Below are 17,791 nucleotides of genomic sequence, written 5' to 3'. Positions count from 1 at the left end.
GTATGAATTGTATGCAGTTACAGTTCGGACAAGGGGGGATCTTGCTATTGAAACTTATAGAATGATCTCCTTGTGTGGCATCTTAACAAGTGGCCAACGGGCTATTTTTCCGCCCATTAATTGCGAATTTTCGTAAATTTTGAAATTGTAATGCATTAAATTAAAATTGTTTTCTCATTAGTTTTTAAAATGATTCTTTCACTAAATTTCAAATTAATTTTTTCCGGTAATTTTTCAAATTAGTAATTATTTTTAATAATTTTTAAATTAATTTTTCTCTTTTTTTTAATAATTTTTAAATTAATTTTTTTTCTTTTTTTTAAATTAATTTTTTTTCTTTTTTTAAATTAATTTTTTTTATTTTTTTGAATTAATTTTTTCACTATTTTTTAAATCATTTTTTTAAATAATTTTTAATTAATTAAAAAATTTTTTTTTCATTATTTAAAATAATTTCTTTCATCATGTTTTTTGCCCTAAATTTGAAAGTGAATTCGCCTTTATTTCTTACATAAGTTCTGAAATTATTTCTTCCATTAAATTTAAAATTATTTCTTCCATTAAATTTAAAATTATTTCTAAAAAATTAATTTTTTAACAATTTCTATCCTTAATTTTGAAATTTCTTCTTCCGTTAATCCGAAATTTTCATTATTTCCGAAATTATTTTCTTCCTTAATTACTCAATTTCATTATTTTTGTTTTATCAAAATTCTGAATTTTTTATAATTAAATTCTGAATTTTTCAAAGTTAAATTCTGATTTTTTTTAATGAATTTTTTTTTCATTGGATAATTTTTGTCATAAATTATAAAATACTTTCTTACACCAATTCCGAAATTGCTTCTTTTATCAGTCAAATTTCCATTGATTTTGAAATTATAACTTTTATCTGAATTTTCATTAATTCTAAATAATTTCATTCATTGATTTCTCCATTAAATATGAATTATTATTAATTTTTTGTTTAGCATGCGTGTATATTTTCTGGAATTCTGTAAATTTTTTAGTTATTGGACAGTTTCCCCCGAACACTAATGTATAAGGCAGGGGTTCTTAACCTATGTGTCGCGACCCAAACTTGGGTCGCTCAAACCCACTAACAGCCAAGGGCTATTGAGCTATGGTTAGTGACCCAAACCTGATTCGCAGGGATTTCCGATATGGGTAGTGACTAGTCCACTGACATCCAGGGTCTCTTGAACTACATTTCATAACTATAAATCAGTGTTTCTCAACTACTGTGATGCGGCCCGGTACCGGGCAATGATATCACTCAAACCGGGTCGTGAGCGATTCACCGTTTCATATTTTCTCTTTTATTTCCTATTACTCGTGTGTATGACTGGGCCTTCAACTCACAAAAACAAATCAACCGGGCCGTGGGCTTCCAAAGGTTGAGTGCCGCTGTTATAGATCATCGACTCAAACTTGATCCGCAGGGGCTTTCGAAATGGGTCGTACGAATCTATTTCCAAGCGGGGATTCTCAAGCTATAGATCCCGACCAAAACTTTATTCGCAGGGAGCTTCCGAGATGGGTAGCAGAAATCCACTGACCAGCAGTGCCGTCTTAACGCATGGGCTCACCCAGGTACTGCCCAGGGCCTCAAGAGAAGAGGGGGGGGGCCTCACAAAAATGAGATCCGGTTGAAATTTTCTAGAATTTACCAGGTAGGGCCTTAGAAAAAAACAACTTGGCTCGAGGGCCCATGATGCTCTTAAAACGGTCTTGTTGACCAGCCAGTGTCTCTCGAGCTTTGGATCTCGACTCCAACTTGATTCGAAGAGATTATAAATGGATCGTACAAATCCATTACAGGCATGAATTCTCGACTAATATGGGTGACGACCCAAATCTAATTGGCAGTATCTTCCTAGATGAGTCGTACGAATACATTAACAGTCCTGTTATAAATGTACTTATTGCGTCACTATTTTCTCTATTTCCGATGAACAAAAGTCCTACGGGTCGCGAAGCCGACCATGTTGTTGATTTTGGGTAGCGGCTGAAAAAGGTTAAGAATCCCTGGTATAAAGTCATAGTACAGGGGGGGGGGCCCTGGTGAGGTCAGAATCGGAGGAGGTAAAAGATACAATTGTCCCCCGGGTGACGAAAACAAAAGCACTTGGCCCCGTGGACCCCGGGATCCCTAACTTGTTAAGATGGCCTTGGAGATGAAGAGAATTAACCAAATGCAACAATCGTTACTGTCGCCGAAAGACACTAGCAAGATGCCCTCCCGTGCCGAGCTGCAGTGATAATAATATGTAAATATTTCTATTGTTATAGCGGTGGTGGTGGTGGTGATGGTTTTTTTAAAGGAGAAAATATCCAAAAAAATGTCTGTCGGTCGCTATTTAAAAATGTTATTGCCAAATGTTAAAAAGGTATGTGACGATCCATCCATTGTGTATGCAAAACGTGGTTGGGTGCTCGTCGCCTATTTTTTGTCGCAGGTAGGTACCGCAAACCAATATTTGTGTGACTGACTAAGTGATGATTACCATGAATTCTGATTGTTTCAATCGATGGCATGACTGGCGTGCAAATGCAATTCATTATGGATTAGTAAAGGCACGTAAGATGTAATTGAAATGTACGGGACACGGTTTCTTCGTCAGCTGCTGACTCAAAAGATAGATGGCAGCAACAACATCTTTTCTGTCAGTTATTGCCAAGAATACGGCAGTGACGTATTTACGGGGGGGGGGGACATAGCGATCTATAGCCCAGGGCGGCAAGCTCAGGAGGGAGGTGAATTTGGGGAATAAGTGACCAAGACAATTAGTAGAACGGGAGAAGGGTGGCAGAATTTATACAATCCTAAATAAACCTGCCTCTGCCGAGATAGTAAGCGTCTAGGTTGGTGGATGGGTAAAAGTGACTTGGAGCGTGAGCAAGCATGTGATTGACCTACAGAGCGAGGGAGCAGGTTAGTGAGTGACCTAAAGGTTGTGCAACTATGTAAATGCGACCAAAAGAGTTGTCTAAAGCGCGTGCAAGCATGTGAATGATCAAAAAATAAAATAAAACGACATAGAGCATGTGTAAACGTGTAAATGATCAAAAGAGTGACCTAAAAAGCAAGGAACTATGCTAATGAGCGACTAAAAAATTGGCCCAGGGCTTGTGCAAGCTTGTGAGTGATAAAAACAGTGTGCAAGCGTGTGGGTAGCCGAAAGATTGACTTAGCGACACTGGCGTGATGTCGAATTCGAGGAGAGAGATTAGTCAATGAAATTAGACTAGAATGGGGGGGGGGGCATGGGCGGCGGAGATACGGTACCCCCCCCCCCATCGTCAGAGGTGAAGTTGACTGATCTAATGTACATATGCATATATGAATTGACATCATCATCATCATCGTGCCCTCCTCCCAGACTTCCAAATCTATCTCCGCCTATGAATGGGGGAGGGGCGGAAAAACTTGTGTAGCCCACAGGTGGCAAAACCATAAATGCGGCTCTGGAACCAGACGTCCTCCTACGTTTCGGAAGATTCGACCCTTTTCTCCTCCTCCCACTGGGTTCCGGAGCCGCTGTGGTGGTCGAGTGGTCAGAGTGACGGACTCGCGTCGCCCGGGTTCGAGCCCCACCGTCGCCACAGTGTTGGTCAGCTGAAGTTGGTTTTCTGTGGTTCCCAACTTCGAGGCGCAAATGCAAGCCGATCGCCCCGTTAAAAAAAAGTCTCTCCACAGGGAGCAACAGGCCTGCAAACAGTACAAATATTCAGTCATTACACTTCACTTCTGAAATATAGATGGCAGCACAGGAAAATCAAACACAACACTAGATACTCACTCAGACTGTTAGGTACAACGCATACTTACACTTCCGGCACAACTCACTACGTAGTAAATCGCCTATAGATGGCGATAGATCTGAGTTGTGCTCGGTTTGAACGAATGAAAGAAAGGATTTCGGAATTATATTTTTCTTAGAATAATTTTTGCCCCGCTTAGAACCATATATATTTTCATTGATATAATTTTTGTTTTTGTTTTTCCATTGACCACGAGTCGCCGAAATTCCCAAAACTGTTTCCTTTTTCCCTTTTTTTAACATTCTGTATTAATGTGAAAATATTATAGCAGTTGTTTTTTTTTTTTATTATTTTTTTATTGTTCGAATAGTGGCGCCATCTGTTGTGGAAACTGTTAGGAAAATGGCGTTACTAAGGCTGTGCGCACAGGCATCCTCTTATTTTGATTGGGAATTTTATTGTTTTCAAGTATGGTGGCGCCATCTGTGTTTAACATAGATCAATGAGTCGTTTCGTGTCCACATTTTGAAAAGGTGAACCTGGTAGCCTTACACATGTTTCCTGAAATTTGTCGTAAGTTGTTTTCCACTGTCTGCAACAGGTGGCGCGTTATTGGAATATTTAAACTGAGGAAACTTTTTTTTTTGTCTTGCTTTTTTTGTCCAATGTACGTATCACTAACGTATGTATGAGTGTCTTGGGAATGCATGTTGCATGTGTTTGAAATGCAGCTATCTCTGTCTCAAATTTTCTCTAATGGGAGAATTGGAGATTGCGTGTTTTCTTTTCATGCGAGAACTTTTCGTTGCCAATTGGCAATCTTGGTTAGGAGATATGGGAGGGGAGAATTCTTTGCTTTGTGCGTCTGACAATCATTGTCAGGCAGGTTACATGCCCCCCCCCCCAAATGACAAAGCTTCATTCCGGGGACGATTTTATATATCATCATTATATATGTCCCATATATCATATTTTGTTTCTCACCGCTATAAATTCACTACACAAGGGCAAGTGAAAAACACAGTCTTGGTCCCAGCCTAGACACCCTGCTGCAAAATGTGGGGCCATGACACAGGCTTAGTAGGCAATCGTAGGATGTTCCACTTGTGTCGAAATTAAATGTGGTCAACCAGGGACATTAGCATATACACACAAGAAGTGTGTGTCTGTGTGTGTGTGTGGGGGGGGGGGTACGGCGTTAATTCTCCCTTTCTTTTGAATCGAGTGGTACTCTGTACTATTACGTGGGGGGGGGGGGTGTATGGTGTATTATTAGGTATTATTCTAGTACCCATGGGCGGAGATACGGGGGGGGGGGCGTGTGGGGCATTGCCCCCCAGAGCCAAAGGTTGAGTCGACTGATCTAATGTACATATGTATATATGAATTGACATCATCGTCATCGTGCCCCCCCCCCAGATTTCCAAGTCAATTTCCGCCTATGCTAGTACTTAAACCCAATTTCCTTAGAGTAATATGGACGAGGTGCGTCATAGTAGCAGTAGTAGTTCTTAAACCACCCCCCCACCCCGGAAAGAGAAAAAATAATTTGGACACCCACCCACCCCTCCGACTTGAAAAAATCCTGCGTACGCTACTCCCGTGGGTGCAGTGTTGGGAAATACGCATCTGGATAATTGTGATTCACCCATTGAAATTCAATTTTAATCCTCCAAATTTTTCGTTGAGGATTGCAAATACTACTTCAAATTTCTTAGGGGGTTTTTTTTTAACAGTTATTTCTCACTGATAAAATAAATATATATACTCCTCTTTTTACAAAAATACCCCCTTAAAATTTTGGAGAGGAGTGAGAGAGGGAGAGAGAGAGAAATTACTGTTCAAAAAAGAAGTATTCCGCAATAAAGTATTGTGCCGCCATCTATGTTCAAAATAAAACAAGAATAGGTTTTAGTTTCGGTTTCATTTTGATAAGCAATTTTTTAAAATTAAGTGTGTTTTCTTTTTGTTTGATGATTTAATCAAATAAATTTCAAGAAAAAAAATCCAAAAATGAAATAAAATTTTATTTTTACTATTTTTTAATTTTTCATCGAGACGACCCCGCACAACTAAAAGACCCATAAGTAACCCTTTCGCTTACAATCTATTGGCAAGGAATTCCCATGATCTCAATTTAACGAATCGGCGATAAATATGGCAACCTTTACCTAACCTAACCGCACGTTAGAAAAAGAAGGAGAAGGGGAAAAAAAAGAAAACAAATGAAAAAGGAGAAAAACAGTATATAATAGATAAGTTGATAAGAGAGTACGTACGAAGTGGATTTCTCTCTTTCCACACCGGTGACTTTTGGCCTGTCCCTATATATCGATCCCTATATCGGTCTCTATGATTCTGGGGTCATCGCCACATTGGCGTATTTTTTGTGTGATAATTATGGCCATTTATAATTAGCCATAGTTAATCAGAATGACTGTCGTTAGCTATGGCAACAATATCGATCAAAGTAATCTGAATACCAATATCTTAGTGATCCATATATAGGGATGTATAGGGATCGATATGTAGGGGGCCGGTTAAAGCCCGGAGAAAGCCCGAATTTCGGACATGTGCCGGGTCAACTGGGTTAGCCCCGTCGCGAATTGGCCAACTTCGGGCTTTGGCAGTAAGACATGTATATGGTAGGAGGATAAATCACGTGTGTGATAAAAAATCACTGATAGCAGTATAGAAATAAACGGAGGTAAAAAGAACAACTTTTTTTCCCCTACAACAACACAGCTTTGCGATGATGAAGAGAGAGGAAAGAAACCAGAGAGAACTTTTTTGAATTTATTCCACTCGCGTTTGGACGCAATATTACGTCCTTGATCATAAAATGGTTAATAAATTCTGAAGAAGATGTGGAAAAAATCTTACGTGCCTTTATATACTCGATATTTTATCTGAAATTTGTTCATCTTTTACTGAAAATCAAATTTTTCAACTTTACAAAATTCAAATCAAATTTTGTTAAAATAATTTTGTTCAAATAATCCATTTTCTTACGAGGACTATAATTACCATAGAGTAGAGTTGTTTTCTACGCCGCATGGTGGGTTTTCACGATAAGATGAACAATTTTTAGGCATACGAAATTCAATTTTTTTAAATAAATTATTGATTTTAATTGATTTATTTAGATTTTTCCCGATCTCATTAAGGTGTGAAATCTATAATATTTTTCGTTTGTCTCCAAATTTCCAGGGTGAATTCACGTGGAACCCTTCGACCCAAGGAGTAATACTCGGCGCATTTTACTACGGTTACATCTGTACGCCACTGTTGGGTGGACGTTTGTCCGAGCTGGTCGGTGCGAAATGGCTCCTCGGTGGTGGCATCCTCTGCACGTCTATCCTGACCCTGCTTACGCCAATGACTGCACAACTCGGTGTCGCTGCGATGGTCGCTCTTCGGGTCCTCATCGGAGCTGGACAGGTACTGTATAGTCCTGAACCGAAATTGTAATCACTTTTAAGTTTTGGAATCGGGAAATGTATAAAGTAGAACCTCCCGTAACGGACATCTTTCCGATTCCCGGTGTCGTGGAATAGAGCTTTAATGTATTTTATTCCCCGTTAGCGGATGCTCTCGATTGCGGACGGTAAAATCAGGCAGACTAATTTTCTTTCAAAAAAACCTTAATGTATTAATTTTTGGTCAAAAACTGGAAATTTATAATATTAAACTAAGATTATATTTAATTATATAATTTTTTAGCTTTTGTCATTAGAATATTTCATTGGAAATTTCCAAAAACATTTTTCATATTTAATAGAAATTTTTGAAACTTCCGTTGATATTTTATTAGAAATTTTTACAATTTTTTTTTCATAATTCATTGCATTTTTACAAAAATTTCAAAGATATCTTATAAGCAAAAATTCGCAATTGTTTTAATTAATTAATTTAAAAAAAAATTTCTTCACACATATCTATATTCCATATTTTTCTCCATATTTATATTTTGGAACAATTTTTCCCACATTTTATTGAAATCATAATATTAATGAATTTAATGAAATACGTATTTTAATGAAATCATCATATTTTTTTATTGAATATATTTTCCATATTTTATTACGTTTTTTTAAATTTTTGATCTTTTATTGAATTTTTTTCATAGTTTATAATAGTATGTTATAAAATTTATTTTCAAATTTTCAATGATGATTTAACAAATGTACTTAAATCAGTAATTATGATTAGAAATAGATCTTGATAGTAATTAGAAATAGATCTTGATAGTAATTAGAAATAAATTCAAAATTTTTATTAGTCATTCTATCACAGACTCATGATCATTTATAATAATGTATAATCACTTCCCTTGGTAATCACTGATCTCTCATCCTCGGTCCATCACCCACAGGGAGTCAACTCGGCTTCAATGTACGCAATGTTCTCACGGTGGGCACCAACCGAGGAGCGCAGCAGGTTACTGTCCATCTGTACCATCGGGTCACACGTCGGTACCATCATCACGATGCCGGTCACGGGTTTCCTCATCCAATACGAAGTCGCTGGAGGATGGCCATCAGCTTTCTACGTCTTCGGTAAGCCATTAACATCCTAACACTTGCACAGGAGTATTTAAAGAGGGGCTTTTTGTGGGCTATGGCTCAGGGCAGCAAGTTTAGAGGGGCGGCAAATTTGAGGAGGGGTTGGTCAAGAAATTAGTAGAGTGGCAGAAGGGTGGAAAAAATTTCTGTGGAGACACAGGTGGTGTAAACATAAATCCGCCTCTGCCTAGATCAGGGAAGAGTTATTGTTCTGAGGCCCTACTTGGACTAGAAATGCCTGCCTACCAACTTACAGGTTTACTTACGAAAGCTTTAAACAGAAATAATAACAGATATAATTATGTTGTTAATTATTATTATTTTTTGGTGATATATGCTTTTATATTGGGTTGCTGCATTTTGGTTATACAGGGCGTGCAAAAAGTCGGGGTGTGTAGAAGCTTTAAAAATTCATAAAAACCGGAAAAATAGCTGAAATAAAAAACGGTTTGCAGGGTTAGCATCGCTGGGTCACAGGAATTTTTTAAGACAAGAAAAGCTACGCAAATAACGAAACGAACAGAATGCCTCCAAATCGTTTATTACAGCAGTATGTATTCCACCACCACAGGGGGATAACACATTGCAGGCGAGTCACAAATCCAGCAACGGCAGAGTGCAGCAGGTCCACTTACACGGTTTACATAGGTGAAGTGGTTATGGATTAGGAGCGCAAGTTCTTATAACCATCTCATTTGCATATTTCCACCGAAGTCACTCGTACCAGCGCCACCCATTGGCTGTTTCCTGAGGGGTTTTTTCCTGCCTTAAAAAAATTCCCGCGACCTAGCGATGCTTAACCCTGAAAACTGGGTTTTATTTCGGTTTTTTTAGGTTTTTATTCATTTTTAAAGTTTCTGCGGGCTCTCTGCCCACCCTGTATTTGACATTCATAATTTTTACAACCACCTCGTTGGGCAATTTGCCTGTTTTGTCCTTTGTACCTGTAACTTTCATAAGCCCATTCCCCACCCCCCTCTCTGCACTCGAGGCCCCCGGGCTGTCTCCAGGTATTTCCATACGTTAGGACAGCAGTGGGAATATGTTAGTGAGTGACAAAACGGGAGTGACGCTTATAAATTGCAAGCTCGTAAGTGAATAACAGATTGACCTCGAGAGTAAGTGAGCAGGCAAGTGAGTGATTAAAAGAATGGCCAAGAGACGAGAGATTGGATAGGTGATTGAGATATAAAGTTTGCAAGCATGTGAGTGACTAAAAAGTTTGCTAGCATGTGAGTGACTAAACAGTTTGCTAGCATGTGAGTGACTAAAAAGTTTGCTAGCACGTGAGTGACCGAAAGAGTGACCTAGAGAGCAATAGACAAGGTCTGCGAGTGACCAAAATTGTGATTCAGAGCGGATGCAATTATGTGAATGAGCAAAAGAATGCGCAATCACGTGAATGAGCAAAGAATGCGCAATCGTGTGAATGAGCAAAAGAATGCGCAATCGTGTGAATGGTCAAAGGAATGACCTGGAGAGCGTGGGACCAGGTCAGTGAACGCTAGAGACTGCATAAGCATGGGAATGACCAAAAGAGTGACCTAGAGAGCAAGAGACAAGGTCACTGAGTGACCAAAAGAGTACTCCAGAGCTTGTGCAATCACGTGAATGAGACCAGTATATGAGAAAGGAGGCAAAACGTGTGTAGCCCTCGGGCGGCAAAAACCACATAAACCCGTCTCTGAACACTTGTACTAATTCGAAACGATTACGTACATTAATTTCATAAAAAATAAAAAAAAATGAAAATCAAAAATCAAATCACATTTGCATGAAACATAGAAACTAATAATCAATTAAGATTTTGTTTTTATATTATTATCATTATTATTCTCCATCATTTTGAAACAGTTAAAAAAAATGTCGAAAGCACAGACAAATCATAACGCATTAATACTGCAGATCCCTTTTCCAACCGCACAACTTCGACAAGGTGTGGCAACACTCTCATCATGGCGAAAGAGTTCAGAGGAATTCTTTGCATCACTTTCCGATCACCGTAATGGGATTTCAAAAAGCAGAATAATAATAATATTAACAACAACAACAAAAAAAGATTGGTTTCGGCCGTCAGTGTGTGTGTGCGTGCGCGTTGCGCCATTTTGGAGTCTCGAGAAGAAACCTAAACACTTTTGTGTGATCTGATTTCTTTTCCTCTTTTTATTAACACTTGCGAAACCGAAACTAAACTTCTCCTCCCTCTCCTAAGATGTCAATGACCCGTTTCTGCGTGTGTAATTTTTTTTGTTTCCATTTTCTTTTCTTTGTGTAAAAACGAATTCAAACGGTTAGTGAGTGAGTTACCGTTTTTTAATATGGATAGACGCTAGCGAGGTCAGCAGGTGGAAGGGATAGGACGTTTTAGTTTATAGTCACCGCCACCAGGTGGAGTGTTCGTGAAACCCGCAAGTTCCGTCTTCCTAACAGTTTTTTTTTTGCGCCACGTACAACGTGAATCGTCCATCGTGAGACACCGTCCACTCACAGTAGCCTTATGAATGACCGAGTGTGTGATCGTACGACTTACCGTATGAATGTCCGTGAAAACGAGTGATTGATTGAGTTGAATGATGAGTGGCAAAGTGATTAAGTGACAAGAGAGTGAGTGATTAAGTGACTATGGGAATGAGTGACCGTATGAGTGACAGAGATTGGGTGAGCGTTTGAGTGACAATTTAGAGAGCAATCGTTAGAGTGAGTGACAATTTAGAGAGCAATCGTTAAAGTGAGTGAGCAATTGAATGAATGATAATGTCAGTGTGTGACCATATGAGTGAGTGATCACGTGATTGAGTGAATGGCCACGTGATTGAGTGAATGGCCACGTGATTGAGTGAATGACCACGTGATTGAGTGAATGACCATTTGAATGAGTGGCGGATTGGGTGAGCGATTGAGTGAGTGAGCATGTGACTGAGTGACCAATTGAGTGAGTGATCGTGCTAGTGAGTGTTCATATGAGTGAGTGACCATATGATTGAGTGAGTGACCATATGAGTGACAAAGTGGGTGAGCCATCGAGAGTATGCCCGTGTGATTGAGTGAATGACAGTGTGAGTGAGTGACCATATGAGTGACAAAGTGGGTGAGCCATCGAGAGTATGCCCGTGGGATTGAGTGAATGACAGTGTGAGTGAGTGACCATATGAGATTGACTGTATGAGTGAATGACCGTGTGAGTGAGTGACCATATGAGAGTGACTGTATGAGTGAATGACCGTGTGAGTGAGTGACCATATGAGAGTGACTGTATGAGTGAAAGAGTAAGTGATAAACCACACGAAGGGCTCATATGTTCACTCATTAGCTCACTCACCTACTCTCACTTGCTCACTCACTACCTCACTGGCTCATTGCTCACTCACACACTCCGTGACTCAAAAACGATTAATCCTCCCTCGAATTCATTTCGGAAACCGTCAAGCATTTCAACAGACATATGAAACCGCTCGAATAGCGGACGCGCCACGCTACGTAAAACACAAACGCGCAACGCCATAAAGATGTAGTACGTTTCTGCCAACGTGAAATGACCCTATTCGGTTCACGCAAAAACAGAAAAAAAAACAAAAACAAATTCCGCTTCTAAATAGGGAAACACGACTCAAACCCGGACACCAGTGCCGCCATCTCTCGGGGATGAGCGTTAGTTTTCGTTAACGTGTGGGTCACGCGAATTGGTTGTTTTTTTTTTCTTTCTCTTCCCAGTTATTATTACGCAGCGATCTCCGTCCGCACGGCGCGCGGTCGTTTCTCAATCAACCTCATTGTAGAAAATCGTGAAATTGAGTTGCGAAATTAGTTGCGACGATGCAATTTGGTAATACATTGAAACGTGTATGTGTGTAGCCTATAGTTTTTACCCCCACTGGTTGATTCTCTCTCTCTCTCTCTCTCGGGCCTATTTCTCAACTGTTGCCAAATTAAAAAAAGAAACTGAAAGACCTGAGAAGTCCCAGTTTTGAGAACTTTGGGTCATTTTCTCTCGAGATCACACCCGATATGTGTTTCGAAAATAATGTATACAGAGGCGTGAGAGTTTTTGAATCAAAATAAAATTAGGCAAACTTTCTCTCCACGATTATTGATTGGGTTGTACCGAAAATTCTGGGTGTTTTTCTTTTTCTTCTGAGTTATTCAGCTTGGACTTTCAGCTCTGTACTACTTCGAAACGCTTCCAGAAGTTATGAAGTGTTGTTCACAGTTCGCTTTGGACGGAAAATTAATCTGCGTGGCATTTCGGTCGCATCACTTCAGTGAATTTATTCACTACGGTCAGTTCCTCGGTTATATCGCGGTCTTCTTCCCCCCGTTTGTGAGAAAACACTGTTCCCGCGTTTTTTTTCTGGTATTGGAGCGAAGCATGAACAGGGCCGTCTTAGGGCCGTATTCACCGACATGGTATTAAACCGTAGTCACAATTTTTGGATAAGAGATCCACATAGATTGGTTAAAAACCTGAATTTAGCCAATCCGTGTCGATCTCTTATCAAAAAATTGCGACTAGTTGAAACCATAGTTTCCCAACCTTTTTTGTATCATCGCCTCCTTCTTCAAAAATATTTTTCTTCCATCGCCCCTAACGCAATCTAACCCATAGGATCCTATGTTAGATTGCGTAGCTTATGGTATACCCGTAGCTTCTACTGCCCTCCTGGAACATTCCATCGCCCCAGGGGGCGCTAACACCCACGTTGGGAATCACTGGTTAAAACCATGTCGGTGTGAATACTGCCCTTAAGAGCATCATGGGTCTCCAGGCCAAGTCATTTTTGCGAAGCCCTACCAGGCAAATTCTTGAGAATTTCAACAAGATCTCATTTTTGTGAGGCCTTCTCTTCTTCGCTTGAGGCCCTCGGGCTGGGCCCGGGTGGGCCCATGCGTTAAGACGGCACTGAGTATGAATTGTACATGTTTATTTATTTAATTTTTCATTCATTTAAAACGCAAGACAACATGTTGAAACCCAATTACAGCTTGCAGTGAAAATAAAAATTTGCCCGGAATACGAATAAATAATAAAAAATACACAAAGTACAAATAAAAAGTAACAAAAATACAAAACCTCTACACAAAGATATACGTGTTATTGCCAAAGCTCAAAATTGGCCAATTCGCGATGGGCCGGCCACTTCGTTAAATATTCCGAAATTCGGAGATTGTCCGGTCAGTTCATGAAGTGGAAGTTGGAAAACCATGGAAAACGAATATATTAGCAGACCACCACTATGCCGGTAACGGAATTCGAACCTGGATCCAAACATCTGCACTCAATGTGCATAGAAAACATTCCCTAGCAATCAATGTTCTGATTCTTTTTGCTCTCAGTTTTTTCAAGGGGTCTCATACCTTTTAACATGGTGAAAACTATGCTGTAATAGAAATATCATTAAAAATACTATTTATGTATATACCCATCGATTTATTCCAAATTTTTTACACGTGTTCTTGATTGTATGTGCTATCCTATGCTGGTATAAAGTTTTACATATCTTAGATACTCAAGTTTTTGTAAATTTCCAAAAAAAGTGCATTAAAAACAGCTTGCGCTCATGATAAAATACCATGACATCAATGTAATTGAATAAAAATTGATCAAAAATAAAGGAGACTGTTCAATTCATGAAATGAAGCAAAAGGTTGATATTCCATTAACTCCAAAGAGGTTGAGATTTCAATGACTCAATCTTATTTAAAATTAAATTTTAATTTTAAAAATTTTGGAATTTGAATTTTAAAATTTAATTTTAAATAAGTTTGAGTCATTGAAATCTCAACCTTTTGCTTCATCTCATGAATTCAACAGTTTCCTTTATTTTTAATAAATTTTCATTCAATTACATTGATGTCATGGTATTTTATCATGAGCGCAAGCTGTTTTTAATGCACTTTTTTTGAAAATTTACAAAAACTTGAGTATCTAAGATACGTAAAACTTTATACCAGCATAGGATAGCACATACAATCAAGAACACGTGTAAAAAATTTGGAATAAATCGATGGGTATATACATAAATAGTATTTTTAATGATATTTCTATTACAGCATAGTTTTCACCATGTTAAAAGGTATGAGACCCCTTAAGACACTTTCAGACTCAGTCTCATAACTTTGTGTGGAATAGTTACGGTTTTAGACAGTTCTGCATAGATGAGCTTTAATTCTGTATACCCTGTACATGGATTACGTTAAAAATCAGTAGATTTTCAACACCCCATGTCACCATAAAATCTTCATTTTCATGATAATAAAAAAAAACACATCCACATTCGAAACATGCACCTACCAAAAAAGCCTAGAAATAACACGGAAAATTATTCGCATTCACCACTCTCCCAAATTTTAAGACGCCTTTCGTACAAAACAAAAGTAGACGAATAATTGCATAATTAAACAGAATTTAATTGAAATTCTTAATTTGTTTCCGAATAAATTAGGTTCCATAGGAATCGTTTGGTTTGTGTTCTGGTCGTTTTTGGTTTACAACAACCCTTCGGAGCATCCAAGGATTTCCAAGAAAGAATTGATGTACATTATGCAGAATTTGCCCCATTCGTCTTCGCAAAGAACAGTAAGTTCGATTATAGAGCTTATATAAAGTTTATTCTCAACATTTTATTTATTATAGCGGATAAAATCGATTCTTTTATCGATCAGTGTTGATTTTTAATTGTTGCTTCTCTAATTTCCAGGCTCGTCCGATCCCATGGAAAAAGATATTGACCTCGAGGGCAGTCTGGGCAGTCACGGTGGCCAAATTCGCAGGGACCTGGGGATTCACGTCACTGTTGACCAAATTGCCAGCTTATCTTTCGGACGTTTTGCATTTCCCTATACAAAAAGTGAGGAAAACTTCTATTATAAACGAGATATTTGGGGAACCTCCCGTATAACGGACACTTTTCTGATTTCTGGTCTCATGGAATAGGGCTTCAATGTATTTCACTCGCCTTTAGCGGGCACGAAAAACAGGAAGACTAATTTTTTTTTTGCTCCAAACTTTAATGTATTAATTTTTGGTCATAAAATCGAAAATTTATGATATTGAACTCATAGGTGGAGATAGACTTGGAAGTCTGGGGGGGGGGGACGATGACGATGATGTCAATTCATATATACATTATATTAGTTGACGCAAAATTTTGACGATGGGGGGGGGGGGGAATGGCCCCTCCCCCCCGTATCTCCGCCCATGGTTAAACTGAGATTATATTTAATCCCAAGCTCGTAGTGGTAAATATAGTTAAACCTCTCTTTTGCGGACACCGGTGGGACAAAAAAATTTATCCGTAAAAGAGGGGGTGACCGTTAATCAGGGGGTTTGAAATGCATACTTTTATAATACAAAGGGAAATTATTTGGGCTTAGGCCGCTTCTGAGGGGTGTCCGTTAAGAGGGCTTTTACTTTATCATAAATCGTCAATTAATTGGTGCACCTATGGCCCAGGATGGTCAATTTGAATGGTAATTGGTTTTGTTCGTTGATACGTGTGAAGAAAGCCAACATTACAAGACTCATAATGTTATGAATGTTTTGATGTTCTTCACACCTATTTTAATTTAATTTAATTTTTATTGAAAAATATGTGCAATGCACGTATCATGTACGGGTGAAAATAATTAATTGGTTTAATGAAGACGAGAAAGGATATAATTTTTTCAATATTTATCAGGTTTTCCAACTTTATTTGGGAATTATGCATAATCACCGGCAAAAGTGAATTAAATAGTGAAATTTAATCAAACATTCTTTATCGACACGATTGGTGACTATGCATAACTACCGGTGTATCACTTTTACACAGTGTAGCACATATGTATTTTAACATTAAAATGTATAAGAACCAATTGCGACCGAAGCCAAACGTCGTATAAATATGAAGTTCGTACAAACGAGGTTCCACTGTATATCGTACCTTGAATTAGCAGACACTCTCAGTTAGAGAACAAAATTTTGGGTGTCCGCTACCGAGAGGTTATACTGTATAATCTTAATATTTTTACTTGCTGGTTATAATTACATGAGTCGGGTAAAATTCGAATTCGCCTTAAAACATATTGACTTTTAATAGTTTTAAAATGTTAAATTTTGCTGAAATTTGAACTGATGATAAATTCTCAAAATAAGGAAACAAAAATTACAGTTGATCATCTCAAACAGCGTGAAAATCATAAACTCTATAAATTTCTTCATAAAAGATAATTCAAAATTTTTTATATATAGTTTGTAAAAAAATTTATTTTCTATTGATTTCTGGGAAAAATAATAAAATTTTTGTAAATTTATAAAACAAATTGCTTGAAATTTGTAAAAAAAAATTGAGTTACCTTTGTAAATTCACTATATAGTACAAAAAGTTTTCAAATTTATACAGATTCTCATTAAAAAAATAAAATTCAAAATTGTTTATGAATTTGTAGAGAGATTACTATCTAAAAATTCAAAACTTGTACTAAAATGTATTGAAAATTGCATTCTATAAATTTTAATTAAGAACTTCAAATTTTATAACAATAAAAAACTATACTCAAGAGAAGTCGTGGATATTTATTAATTAATTAAACTTTCATTAAATATTTTCGAACTTGAACCCAAACATACATAAGAATTTTTTTCTTTTTTATTCTATAATTTTAAATTATATATATAAATTTCATTGTAAAAAAAAAGTTCTTTTCAAAAAATATAAAAATTTGAAATTTTTTGAATTTTTAAAAATGAGAAAATAGAAAATTACTATTCGTTCATAAAACGAGATAATAAAAAATTCATAAATTAATTTAAGTTGAAAAAATAACAATTTTTTAGCATTTAAAAATTTTCACATAAATGTCTAAATATAGAATTTAAAATTTTGCACACAGCATTTAAAAATTTAAAATTTTCCACATAAATGTCTAAATATATAATTTAAAATTTTCCACACAGCATTTAAAATTTTCCACATAATTGTCTAAATATAGAATTTAAAATTTTCCACACAGCATTTAAAATTTTCCACATAATTGTCTAAATACAGCATTTAAAATTTTCCACATAATTGTCTAAATACAGCATTTAAAATTTTTCACATAATTGTCTAAATACAGCATTTAAAATTTTCCACATAATTGTCAATACAGCATTTAAAATTTTCCACATAATTGTCTAAATACAGCATTTAAAATTTTCCACATAATTTTCTAAATACAGCATTTAAAATTTTCCACATAATTGTCTAAATACATCATTTAAAATTTTCCACATAATTGTCTAAATACAGCATTTAAAATTTTCCACATAATTTTCTAAATACAGCACTTAAAATTTTCCGCATAATTGTCTAAATATAGCATTCAAAATTTCTCACATAATTGCCTAAATACAGCATTTAAAATTTTTCCACATAATTGTCTAAATACAGCATTTAAAATTTTTCCACATAATTACCCAAAAAGCAGGTAAATTTCTCCGAATC

At 37.1% G+C, this 17,791-nt stretch overlaps 1 protein-coding gene across 2 annotated transcripts in view; it reads left to right on the top strand.

Annotated features, from left to right (window-relative positions):
- LOC149068958 (sialin-like) overlaps positions 1–17,791 on the top strand; it is a 56,997-nt gene that overhangs the window by 29,255 nt on the left and 9,951 nt on the right. For both annotated transcript variants that reach the window (XM_089251244.1, XM_089251245.1), the window contains exons 3-6: positions 6,976–7,206; positions 8,141–8,324; positions 14,771–14,904; positions 15,026–15,175. In XM_089251244.1, coding sequence (XP_089107370.1) covers positions 6,976–7,206; positions 8,141–8,324; positions 14,771–14,904; positions 15,026–15,175 — 699 coding nt within the window. The remainder of the gene's footprint in view (positions 1–6,975; positions 7,207–8,140; positions 8,325–14,770; positions 14,905–15,025; positions 15,176–17,791) is intronic.

The sequence above is a fragment of the Pholcus phalangioides genome, unplaced genomic scaffold (genome assembly GCF_987345545.1).
Source record: "Pholcus phalangioides strain wild (caught in Gottingen) unplaced genomic scaffold, Ppha-v1.0 ptg000024l_1, whole genome shotgun sequence".
Classification (NCBI taxonomy): Eukaryota; Metazoa; Arthropoda; class Arachnida; order Araneae; family Pholcidae; genus Pholcus; species Pholcus phalangioides.
Note: the sequence above shows the minus strand (reverse complement) of the source record. Positions and strands in the feature narration are given on the sequence as shown.